The 13,546-nt window shown below is 44.2% G+C and overlaps 1 protein-coding gene across 2 annotated transcripts in view; it reads right to left on the bottom strand.

Annotated features, from left to right (window-relative positions):
* The window catches only part of igsf21a (immunoglobin superfamily, member 21a), a 137,849-nt gene that overhangs the window by 24,866 nt on the left and 99,437 nt on the right, over nt 1-13,546 (bottom strand). For both annotated transcript variants that reach the window (XM_086118168.1, XM_086118169.1), the window contains exon 5: nt 2,684-2,799. In XM_086118168.1, coding sequence (XP_085974294.1) covers nt 2,684-2,799 — 116 coding nt within the window. The remainder of the gene's footprint in view (nt 1-2,683; nt 2,800-13,546) is intronic.

Below are 13,546 nucleotides of genomic sequence, written 5' to 3'. Positions count from 1 at the left end.
GACACACAGGTTAGCAATCGTCAGCCATCCAAGCGACTTCACTTTAAAATGACGTGTATTTTTAGCATCCTGCACATTGATATGTATTTATCTGCTAAAATTCCACAGAGAGTTTTAGGACAAAAAACAATCACCACCCCCACAAAATGTCTGAAATGGAACCATATATCATTTTGAGTTTGAGTTGTTGTTGTACTTTTAACAACATATAACATATCTAAGCATTTATGTATGTAGGCTACATGTCTGTACCAAGACTTCTAGATTCATTTGAGACATTTTAGATGCATGTTCCTTTTTTCTTAATGTGTTGCTGAGGTATTGGATCAGGACTCCTTATTACCTCAAAGCAAAGACACGGACTCGGGTGCCCAAAAAGCGCGACGGGGACAACCATGGAATACCATGGAAGCAAAGGCTGCGAAACTCTGAGGGTGGAGGTAGACCTCCAAACATCAAAAAGGCTCCTCGCGATCAACTTCATCAGCTTTCTTTCATATTAACGAGCGTCATTATCGGGCCTCGTTTTCCAATCAGCGCACACTTTTGTGCGCTGAGAATGCGCTAATGAGCGACACGGGGAGGCCATTAGTGCCTTCATCATCATCATCATCATCATGGCAACTCGTCTCGAAATATGAACACACCCGGCCGGCTTTTCATTCCCACGGCACCTCGAGCTCTCTCTGGTCACGGCGATGCAATTTTTTATCGATTAATTTATTTTACGGATCTGATAGCCCAGTCGGCACGCATTCGGGGTGCAAAAATTGTTTCGTGGCGTTTGAAGGAGGCATTAATGCAAAATACTAATATCCACGTTGAAACGGGACTTTTATCAAACTGACTCCCAAGTGTTCTGTAATTAGATTTGAAAGGATCCTTTTCGTGGGCAGGCGAACGAGCTCTTTTGACACGCAAAGCGTACACGTGAAATCAAACAGAAAATACATTTTTGTCTCAAATAAAATGCGTCAAATCCTCCGCATGATATTTGTCTGTCCGAAATTCTGAACGGCACAATAGAAAAAGTCACATGATCCAAGCTGGTTTTGAAGTGTAAAAACGGTTTGTAAATTTGAGGACGACAACGTTTATGTCAGTGAACACATTCTGCTGCTTATAATTTGTTGAGTTGCTATCGTCTAGTGGTGGTGGGGGTCGTTTATTTGTGATCTTAAAAATCTCCAAACGTGGACCAATAACTGGGCAATTTACAAAGGCACTCTAATATCTTGGAGGCGGCAACTATGTTCAGTTTTATTTTTTGGTCTGGACAAATTTTGAGAAGGAAGTCATTGACATTGATTCCCCGCATCCCCGCCCTCCCCCATTACAGATTTGGAGTGCGGTAAAAAAAAAAAATAAATAAAAAAAAAAAGGTGTGTTGAATTGATTCAATTTTACTTCGTCAAATGGTTGCACAAACTGAAAATCATTCAGTTACATTTTATGAGGAGACGTATCGTCTACTGAGAAGAAAAAAAAGATGATTTTATTTCCTGCAACCACTTGACAAAATAAAGCTGAGTCAATCCAACAGGTTTACATTTTATATATGATGGTTGATAAAGAATGAAAGCAAACAAACTCAGTTGCATTATTTTCATTCCCTCGCCCAATGAGAATCGACACGAGAAGCGATAAAGAATTGGGCCGAGACGCGATTTTGATCATGGGGTGGAATCGCTAAATTCTTCATTGACGTCACCACCAAATACACTGCCGCAAATAACATCACTTTCTAAATAGCAGACATGACGTTTTTAAACTCACTTTCCCTTTTTTCAAAAAAGGCTCGACTTGATGCGTCATTCCAAGTCAAACATGTATGAGATGTCACACGAACGCACACACACACACACACACACACACACAGACCCGCGAGAAGAGGTTTAATCAGGCGCTATGAGTGAGAACACCTGTGTGTGAAGGACTCGCCGCATCTCACGGGAGGAAATAAAAGCCGATGAGGAGTTGAGGAGTGTGCGCGCGCGCGTTCCATCTGCCGGAGTGAACAACATGTCTGGCTGATTAGCTTTTTGACAAAAGCTCAAGAGGAAGTTGGATGACTTTTGCAAAGTTGCAGCGCACGCTGTTTATTATCCGCCCTCCTGACGCGTGGGCGCGCACGCACACTTTAGAAGTACGCTGATCGCACAGTTGCTTGGAAAGACAGAAAATGGCGACATGTGGTGTTGTTTCGACGGCAAGTCGAAGGACTTGTTGTTCAATCAGCAAAGAGCTGATATCTCCTCCTACCTCTACACGGTGTTCGCCAACAACAGCAGTGCATCTGTCTGGATTAAAAAAAAAAAGCTCATTCATTCTTATTTGAAACCCGAACCTTGCGTGCAACTCCAACTCTGGCTTGAAACTTGGATTTAAAACCCTTAAACTGAAACCTTCATCATGACTTGAAAGCAGAAAAAGCATCGCTTCACCAGACAGCAAATATTTTAGCTTTCTCACAGGTTTGCAGGCTGTTGCACTGATGCTTCTCATGCACTCACATGGAATTTGGGATGGGGGGTTGCCATGGCAACGAGACCGCCACTCAATCCCTTTTTAGAAGTCAGCGTAGCACGTGAATGATTTTCCTTCCGCTTCCTCTCAGTAAAATGATGATCGGAAGCATTTATTGAATATGCCGTGCTCGACATGGAGCTTGAGGTGCACGTACCGAGGGCGCCGGCTTTCCTCCCTTGGCGGTGCAGACCAGCGTGAAGTTCTGGGCTTGGTATCGACTGAACGGCGCCGGCGTGTTCTCGGCCACCACGGAGATGTTGTTTGGAGGAGCTGATGGAACACAAACACAAGCGGCTGCGTCACTCACCCGGCGCCTTTCATGAGGTGGCAATAAATACATAAACAAACAATCAAATAAATAAATAAAGGGCCTCAGTGAAGGCCGAACATGCAAATCGTCAATAACCTCGTTTGAAAACCTTCACTTCCAACTTTGGCTTGAAACCTGAATTTGAGACCGTAGCCCCAATCGGAAATCCTAACTTGGAACCCTGACAATGTCTTGAAACCCTACTTTGAGTCGTTACGCCAAAAGCCGTGAGCAAGATGAGACGGCGTTTACAGAGGAGCGACGAATGAATAGAAATCTTCCCGAGGCAGCAAAGAAAATCATATTTTCAACAAGCATCCGGCCCAGGCGCCTTAAATGGCAACATGAATATTTCATCGACAATAGGGCGTCTGATTCTGGGAAAATATCAGCTGACAGTCAAGGGCTGAGAGTTGGTTTGTGCGGCGAGTCGAGAGGCGACAGGGGAAGTCAACAAAAAAGCATTCTTCAGCTTTGATGAAAGCTTTTTTTTTCCCCTTCACCCAATCAATGGATCATGTGAAACCCTAACTTTGATTTGAAGCCCTTCCTTAAAGCCCTTACATGACTTGAAACACTCCCTTGAAACGTCAACTATGGCTTGAAGCCCCAATTTGAAACCTTAACCTATGTTTGAAACTCAAAGCCTGATTTCAAGACCTCACACGTTTGAAACCCTAACCCAGGTTTCAAGCCTGTTTTACAGCCAAACCGTACCATGTTTGAAACACTAAACCCGAAACCCAAACAGTGGCTTGACACCCTAATCTGAAAGCCAAACCCTTGAATGCACGCCTCCGACTTTCGACTTGCTTCCTGGTCTGGCGCGCGCGCTCATCTGGAGACCCTCATGTCAGCTTCCTGTTTTACACCAGAAGTCCAATCGATACGAGGGCAAATTTGGGGCGAAAGATGAAGCGACTCGGGGTCTGCGGCTTTCTCGTCAGAAACGACCATCGGGCGGCTGTCGCGGCGCCGCGGGATAACGAGAAAGGTCAGCGCGGCGGCTTTAATGTGTAAATCTATCAGGCGCTCTTAAAGAGCCATGTCAGAGCAATGAATTGATTAAAGTCAGGGTGGGGATTTCGCCGCTGGGCCGCACGCCGCCATGCTGTCGCACCTCTTAATTGCCTATTGATGGCATTCATATGCTTGTAAATTAACCTCCGGACACTCCATTAGCTCGCTGACAACCTGGCGCAGCGCAAGAGTCGTTGCAAACCGGCCAACAAAATATACCTAATGCAAAGAGAGATCCGGCTCCTTTGCTTGAAACCCTACCTTTTCTTTCAGAACCCGAACCCAGACTGAATTGAAGCCACAACACTGGCTTCAAAATCAAATTTGATGACTTAACCCTGACTCAAAAGGCTACTTTGAAACAATTGGCCTTGTTTAAAACCATAATCCAGGATTGAAACATTGACACTGGCTTTCAAAGCCATTTTTAAAAACCTAACCCTGGATTAAAGATCTACTTTGAAGTCTTGTTCTTCCCCTATTTGTAATTTTTGTAAACTACTTTAAAAAAAAAAAAAATCTTTACTTTGCTTTTAAGCGTCATTAATTTTTGCGTTTGTAAATGCCTTTAAATGGTGGCCTTTGAATTATGTGAAGCACATTGAGTTACCTTATGTGTGGAATATGCGAGATAAAGATGTCTTTCCTTGAAACCCCTATCTTAAAACCCAAATTTGAAATCCTGGATTAGAATCCTGTTCTGAAACCTTTGCCATGGCTTGAAACCCTACGTTGAAACCCTCTGCCTCGTTTCAAAGCACACCCTAACACTGGCTCGAAAACCTAACAATAGCTTTGAAACCCTACTTTGAGAGCTTCACCTTAGTTGAAAACCAAAACTCAGGAATGAACGCTTAAGGCTGGTTTGAAACTTACTTTAAAACCTGAAACCAGATTTAAAACCCCACTCCGAGACCTTCACCTTGTCTCGGAATCCTGTTTTGAAAGCCTTACCATAGGCTTGAAAGACTCCTTTGAAGCCATCGCCGTTGTTGAAAACCATAACCGTGGCTGAAAACCTCGGTTTGAAACCTAAACCCTTGTTTAAAATCATAACTTGCAACCCCAACGTTTAAAGCGAAGCCCTACTTTGAGTCCCTAAACCAGACTTAACTTCCTATTTTGAAGTCCTCCGAGATTTCTGACATCCATCCATTGAATGCATGAGCACACATTGTGATACATTTGGCTCTTCAAAAACCATCTCATCATGTCGAGGGAGGACTTTCTTCTTGAATCGAATATTCACATTAATAATAACAACAATAACTCTCAAATCAAAGCCTTCGCCAGCCGGATAAGCGTTTCTAATCCCCTGACAAGTACCTTTGCAAGCGAGCCTCTACAATCAGCGCTCTTGACTTCTCGCTGCACAAACTGCGGGGATAAATAATTGATCGTGCCACACACTCTTGTTTCCCGCCACGTGAAGCCGACGAGCGCCGGCAGAATTAAAAAAAATAAAAAAGCTCCGCCACGCTCGTGTGCGTCCCTCCTTCAGCCGTTCAACTTGCCCGGTTGCCGACTTCAGCATTTCTCGCCAGGTTGCGCTCTCGAGTCAAAACGCAACAAAAACGTTCGGCCTGGTGTGCACAACAGAATGAAAACGACTCTGAGAAAGGAACATTTCAAAGGCAGAGAAACTTTTTGGGAAAAAAATATATATATATCAATCCACAGCTTTCTTTAAAAGACGCAAAAGATGGAAGCACCGATTTGAAAATTCCAACTCGGGCGTCTCGCCTTCTCCTCCTTACATAATGAAAGAGGCTGGCGGCGCCGAGGCAGAACCATCTCGGCTGGAATTCCGATCGCGTTCGCTTTTGCTATTTTGCCGGGAATTATTAATCATATTGACTGACGCGCGTCAGGTGAGCTCTTGTGTGTGGATGTGACATTCATTTGTCCTCTCTGTTGGCTTCAAAATGGAATTTATTCAAATCTCTCTGTGAAAATGTCACTGCAAAAGACCTTTCCCTTCGGACCCCCCCCCCCCCCCCCCCCCCACAGCAACGACTTCATTTTTGTCCTTCGGGGTACATTCAACATGGATTGTATTGCATGTCCCCCTTCAGACAAATGACAAGGCTGCAGGTATTCTTTCACTTGTCAAGAGATGGAGATCATTGCCACGAATGTCACCCTGGTCGACATCCTAGTTTGGATCAGAATCAGAATCAGAATCAGAATCATCTTTATTGGCCAAGTATGTAGAACACACAAGGAATTTGTCTCCGGTATAACACGCTGCATTAGTATCATCGTAAACAACAAATCATTGAACCATTTTAGAGTAACCAGTAGCAGTATTTGTAGTACAAGATCTCACATGCAGGTTCCAAACCGAAATTGCTGTCTGAAAACCATTCATCCGTCCATTTTCTAATCCGCTTAGCTTCACAAGGGTCCCAGGCGTGCCGGAGCCTATCCCAGCCGTCTTCGGGCAGTAGGCGGGGGACACCCTGAACCGGTTGCCAGCCAATTGCAGGGCACATAGAGATGAGCAACCACAAGTAGGGACAATTTTGAGTGTCATCAAAATAAGCCCGCCATGCATGTTTTTGGAATGTGGGAGGAAACCGGAGTACCCTGAAAAAACCCACGGAGGCCCGTGGAGAATATGCCGATTCCAAACAGGGAGGCCGGAGCCAGAATCGAACCCTCCACCTCTGTACTGTGAGGCCGATGTGCTAACCAGTCGCCTCCCAGGCCCGCCTGTCTTAAAACCGAACTTAATCTTGCCTTCAAATTCCTAACCCGAAACCTAAACCAACCCCTGGCTCGAAACCTTGATTTGAACCATAGTACAGTCATGAAACCCTAATTCAAAACCAAAACTCTCGTTTGTTTGTTTGTTTTTCTTGCTGCTAACTGTATGTCCCAAATTGCTATGCAATGTCAAAATGGCTGCTGTGAAGCAAACCTGTGAAAACAACAAAGCTGTGGACGGCCAAAAATGTGGAAATCCACTCAAGAAAGGCATCTCAGCAGAAAGCGTCTTCTTTTGATCCTAAACGAAATGGGAACCAAATAGTTGATATCTGTCTCACTATTTAGCGTTCTATCGTGTAAGACTGACTGCTACTGCGGGGACGAGGTCATTAAAAGAACAAAGCGGCCGCTCTATCTTATCTGCATCTTGTTCATAGACACACCTGGGGCAACTTGCTCTTTGTCATGATCGTCTTACTTTCGGAAGGCGCGTGCCAGGAACCGTTTTGGGTGCGTGTCGTTGTCGATTACCCGCAACGTCGTGTCAAGGGAATCCTCTGCACCTGTGTGCCCAGTTTGGGGCGCAAACGTTAACATTTGACATTGACAGATTGGAACATTTGAGCCACTGTCGGCTTTCAATCGGTTCCGTGGGACACTTGATGCCTGCGCGCGTCGCCGCCTTCCTTTTGCCGAGCCCCTCGCATCCGTCACAATCACGCCCTTCCATGACTCGTTTCACCTCCTCTTCTTCGTCCCTCCCATTGTTTACCCCGACATCAATCGGCATGAAAAGAGAGGGTGGGGGCGCCGGGTGGGGAAGGATGCGGCAAATGGGATTGGGGATTGTGCAGAACAAGAGAACATTTATTGCTCCACCGAGAGCACTTCCTCCGGCCTCATAATTAAGGGATTTAAAGCCCCAGAGAGAGCTGGACTGGCGAGAAACACTCCCAACATCCCCTGGTAGGAAAACTTTGGCCTCCAGTCCACGTCTCTGGGGCTTCGTTCAAAGCGGCTGTTTCGGTTCTTCCAGATTTTCACAAAGCCGGTAGAAAACGTCACTCAGTACATTTTAGCCAAAGTCCACGACTTAAGCCGCAATAGCCTCGCTTGCAATGCAGCGGTCCGCTGGACAAGAACCTTCAGCTCCGAGTGTCAGGGGACACGTCCGCACACGGCAACAGCTCGCCGCGGATGCCGTTACCTGCCCGGCTCGGAGATGCTAACGCTAAGAGACAACGGACCTCGAGAGCGTTTGGCGTCCTTCAGTCACAACACCGCCTCTGCCTCCGCGGCGACATGCAAAAGCCAATTTGGAATTTTGTTTTTCCTCTGGCAAATGCAAAGTGCAGACACAAAGACATAAATAAGAGAACGAGCGCGACCGGTGGAAACAGAACTATCCATAACTGCAGATTAAGCAATTCGAAATTCAAATTGTCAACTTAATTGACTCTTTCACCTAATCCATTCAAAGTTAATTGCTTCATTCCTGAGCCCTTATGAGGATAAAGCGGATCGGAAAATGGATGAATGGATGAATTTGCAACATTTCCACTGCACTTAAAAAAAACAAACAAAAAAAACCCCAACTGCATTCATGCAACAAAAGTTGCCAGCGATTGTCATTCATTACAATACAAACGGTAGAAAAGCACAAGTGAGCGTACCTTCTAAAAAATGTTACTGTGAGCAGTTGAAACCAGAAAGATACCACAAACTATGATCCCCAAATACACACGTATGGAACATTTGAGATGTCTCTCTGAATCATACTTCCTTGACAGCAATTACCACTTTCCTATTAGTCGGGGATTTTGCCACCATCTTGAGGCGTCTCAAAGCGTTACAGAAAGAGAATTTAAAATGTGGCAATGGCCATGACGGTGGTCCAAACGTGCGGAGGCACACAAGCTTGCAGCACAACGGCCGCGTTGCGCGCAGCTCGTTTGGCTGTTAATCACGGCCGTGGAATTCGAGCGACCTTATGAGCGTCGTGCACGTGTGATTTGGATTTATCTCTTGAAGAAATGTGCCCGCATGTTCACGTGGGAGAGCATATGGCGTCGCTGAGGCGTCACTGAGCGACGGCAGCTGCCTCGCCTCCCTCAAGTGGACGTCATATTAGGACACTTGCACCACCTGCGTGCACCAATGTCGTGCACTCGGCTGCAAATGTGCTGGTTCGGACTGCGATAGTGGGGAGGGGGCTTGTGTTCCTTTATGTCGGTGTATGACCATGAACTTTTTTTTTTCAAAAAAGAGCAAAGTGCTTGACTTTAGCAGTTTATTGACACTCAGTCGATGTCTACTGTCAAAATTAATACTACTCATTGTGTATTGAAAACAGCCATTTAACTTCACCTCATACGAGGATCCATCTTAATGCTAACACACAATTAAAGCGCCATAGATGGGCTAAAATAAACAAGCATTGATATTGAAGTGTTACGACTCGTGATGGGAAAATGAGGCTTCATTAAACACTTGAGACTTTTTTTTTAACTTCTCTTGGTTTAAATTTTAAGGTTAGTGCAATGGAAATGTATTTAAATTCCACTTAAGCCAAGAGCGCCATCTAGAGGGGTCAAAAACTATCACAAGTGCTTCATGAAGCTTCAGTTGTCCATCACTTGTTATAACCATCCAAGAAACAAAAACAGGGTAGTAACACATGTAGACGGACAATATAACAATACTCACAGGCATTTATTTATTTTTATTATGCATGAAAAAAAAAGTTATATTACTGCGGCTTACTGAGCAGTTCTGACCATCTTTTTGTATATCTTCATGTATGTATAAATGATATTGCGCTCCTCATTGCCAGAAAGTGACGCACAATGACATATGATGCACAAACTTTTAATTTCTTGACATTCTATTTAAGCATGTTATTACTGCGGGGTTTTATAATGTACATTTTAAAGTCCTACTTTCGTTACTGCAAACCGGTGTGTGTGGGGGTTCAGGTCTGAAAGTCGAGTCTTTCATTAATTTAAGCGAAGCAAGTCCCACGTTCGAAAAGAGTGAAAGTAATTCAAGTCTGAGTCAGGTTATGCCACTTGAGTCCCCAACCTTTTTGCAATGAAGGCAAGGGGGGCAGTACAGATTGAATGCTGACACCGTGACAAAAAAAGAGATTTGTTTCTTTCTTTCACTGCCTCCATGTGAGCAGATGGGACTCACCCTGGATCCTGCCCGGCATTAATTATGCTGTGGCTGGCACCCTCATCCCTTAAGTCCATTTGTTTTTGCTCAAGGACGCAGGGTTTAGGGTTAGCAATCTGTTCCTGTTTGGCCTGTTTACCTTTGCTCCCCTCCAAAACACACTCAAGCCCCTCCAAGCGCCCCTCCCCCCAGCCCCCACGCTGCTGCCACCTACTTGGCAGCCAAGTCAACGTACAGTACAGAATCTAGGGTCCCAATATGGCTTGGGGGCACCTGTGACAAATGTTTGCGTAAGAGTGTCAGCAAGGCTTGGCTGCACGTGTGAAATGTTGTGTTCAATTTTTAAAACGCCCTAATTTTGAGGCCGAGGTGGCAAAATGAGACCAGGCTTGAAAAAATTATCCCTGACTACGCAACAGCACATTTGCGAGTGGGGAATCCACATTAAACATTCATATAGGGGAATTTCTGCATTGTAAGACTAATAAATGTTTTCTTATCTTATCTTACCTTATCATACTTCAAGCGGGCACACAAAGGTTGGTGAGGAAGTTTTGACAAATACAAATGGAGAAAAGATTTTAGTTGCTGTATTTTTTTTAATACTCCAGAATGACGCTGATAACGGAAAACACAATTAGCTCATTAGCATCAGCAAAACAAAAATGGAAATACTTAACTCATACAATTAAATCCAGAAGTATGTACAGGTAGATGGTGAGTCATTCTCAACTTAACTCAACTCAACTCTATTTTTCGTCCACTTGAAAACATAAGAGAGAAGGAGCGGCAACGGAAAGGCCTCGATCCCCCCTGAGCCTCCACTTACTCCTTGGGACCTCTAATAGTGTCTGGTCCGCAGGCCTGAAGCACCGGGCAGGGGCAGAGGAGCCCAAAGAGTAATGGGGGGCGAGGTCATTTCAAGATTTGAAAACAAATAATAGGATTTTGAAAAGAACGCTAAAATGTGAAAGGATGCCAGTGAAGGGATGCTAGAGTAGGAGTTTTGTTCTCCCTCTTACAAGTACCAGTCAAGAGGTGAGCAGCGGCATTTTGGAACAACTGGAGAAGGTTCATGGAGGATTTCTTTGGGCGATTTTGCATTAAGACACCAATTTTGTGTATTCAATACAGTAAAGGAGGGCCGAGGGGAAATTTTAAGTAGTTTTCAATGACAGCCGCATAAGAATATATGTGAAGAGAAGATTGTGTTCTACGGGGAAAAAAATGTGAATGAAATCAAAAAATAGAATCTAAAAAGAACGCTAAAATGTGAAGGGATACAGTGAAAGGATGTCAGAGTAGGAGTGATGTGTCTCCTCTTCCGAGTACCAGTCAAGAGGCGACCAGCAGCATTTTGGACCAACTGGAGATGCTTAATGGAGGATTTAGTTTTGTGATTTTGCATTAAGACACCAATTTTGTGGATTCAATAAAGGAGATCCAAGGGGAAATTTTATGCGGTTTTGAATGGCAGCCACATAAGAATATACTGTACGTGAAGAGAACGTTGCGTTTCACAGGGGAAAAAATGTGAATGAGTGAATTTTAACGAGCCAATGGCGAATAGGCGGACATTTGCTGCATCCATATCAGGTCTCATTTTTCATGTTTTCCTTCAAGCTGAATTTTCAAGGTCATTTCAGGCAGCAGCGGTGGGATTTGGGCTTCTGCAAATCGGATGTTCCCTGCGTGCGCACAAACTGGTCACACATCATAAACATTGCTTGTTTCCGCTTCTTGAGGAGTGTGGAGGTGTCACAGGCCTCAAGTGTTGTCACCAGAGTAGCGATACGGTGCAGTGTCCGTGCATGTCAATGAAAAATAAACTGCAAAAATAGATGTTAAAAAAAAAATTCCCAATCTGCATTTTTTCACAAATGGAAACACTTCCCAGGTGTCTTAATAAATGGCAGCTTTGTCCTGATGACAAAGATGAATGTTGTAAAGGAGCCGTTATTCAGGATTGACTGTTTAGTACCTATTCTAACCACTCTCGTGAATGTTTTTGCCCCAAAAAGCGATTAGCGACAAATGTAGCAAGCTTTTGTTTGGATATTGGAGACACCCGGAGAGGCAGTTTCGCCCCGGAACTGAAGCTGTTCACCCGTCAATCTTTGTCCAGAGTGCTCATGAATGGCGCTTGCCGAAAGCTGCCACTTGCTCATTTAATCGAGTGGCCACTCAGGAGATGCAGAGTGACCTCTAAGGTCGAACTACCTTTGATGTAGTGGAATTTAGTGCAGTTTTGGTAAATTATAAAATAAAATAAAATACACCAGCCCAGTCACATAATAAAACGAATAGAAATAGGAAGTTCGGCCAGCACGTTGGAGCTTTACAGGTTCCACTGTGAAGCCTTTGATTGCACGGCGGTGAAATTCGATTCCAAACGCATCGCAGGTCCACATTGCAATAATGATGAAACATGCTAACGCTAATGCTAAATCCCCTCAGACATTGTTTATCATTTCTTCACTGGGCTGGTGCAGCATCTTGTGTTTGAAGTGCCTCCAGTAACTGTGCGAGAAGCATCTTGAAAGACACGAGATGAGGAAAGAAAATGCATATGCTCTTCTCCCAAGAAGGTGTTTTGTTTCCAGTATCCATCGAGTTCCTGAAGGACATGCTGATTCAAACGCATTGGACTGGTCGAAAATGGCGATAACCACCACTAATGACTATATTTCCCGCTGTGTTCAAGTGTGCCAAAAGCTTTTCATGTGACCTAGTGCCACTCACAACCGTCAGCGCTAATGTTATCTTGCGTTGCGGTCTTCTCCTCAAGTCGCTGTTCTACTGTGTCACACTTAAGAGAACATAAATTACTCGGCTGATGTGTGAACGGCCAATAATGCGCCGCCATTAAACAGCCGCCCCACTCACCATAAAATGTCTCGCGACTCAAAATAGGTACTCATCATGTGGTGATGATGTTTTGGAAGAGTGTTCGCTACAAAAGTGCCATAGACCAAGAGCCAGATAGGCTTGCTTTTATGCTTAGCTGCGGCAAGTGACATATTTGTCAACATTTCCCCACCGATTAGATGACCAAATGCTCTTTCAGAAAAAATACTCTTAGAATTGCTATTTAGAATTCAATTATTCTTCTGGCGAATCAGTCGTCTTTTGAGGTGTTTCAAGATGCCATTTTTTGCAAGTGCATGTTTTTCCTGATGATATTTGGAGTCCCTGACACGAGCCCCAAAACCTTCTCGGCACCTCATATACTGAAAAAACAATGGTGTGTTAAATTTACTCACTTATATTTTCTCAAGTTTGCGATTCCTTTTTTCTTGGGTCCTTGTTTTTTTATTATTTTGTGATTTTTGATTTGCATCTGGGTTTTTTTGCATCTTATGTAATGTGTTTTTGTGATTTTTCTTTTTCTTCTGATGATCATGTCGACTTTACAACGCAACCTAAATTGTATCCTATTATGGTGAAAAGAGACGGCCTTGTGGTGCAACTGCATTCGCCCCACATACATTTTTGGAACAAACCGAGCCTCTCAAAATGACTTGAAACATACTGCAGCGCTTCTCCCTTAGTCCGAACTCTCCCACCTGTTCAGTCACGAGTGCCAGATGACGCTTTAGTGTCGCTGTTTTTGTTTCTTTGAAGGCTTTTCAGCAAAGCACTTGGAAGTAAACGGGGGCTACTTACAATTGATTATCATCGTGGGAAGTTGGATGAGATGGATTTATCCAGAAAATGAAAGTAGGAGACATCACTTTGCATAATTCATGTCAAGGTCTACTTCTATATGGAGGCGTTGTTTTGCATTTTCACACGTCTTTC

The sequence above is a fragment of the Hippocampus guttulatus genome, chromosome 8 (assembly GCF_054856545.1).
Source record: "Hippocampus guttulatus isolate MCC_2025c chromosome 8, RoL_Hgut_1.0, whole genome shotgun sequence".
Lineage (NCBI taxonomy): Eukaryota > Metazoa > Chordata > Actinopteri > Syngnathiformes > Syngnathidae > Hippocampus > Hippocampus guttulatus.
The sequence above is the reverse complement of the archived record's forward strand: the minus strand, read 5'-3'. Positions and strand labels throughout refer to the sequence as shown.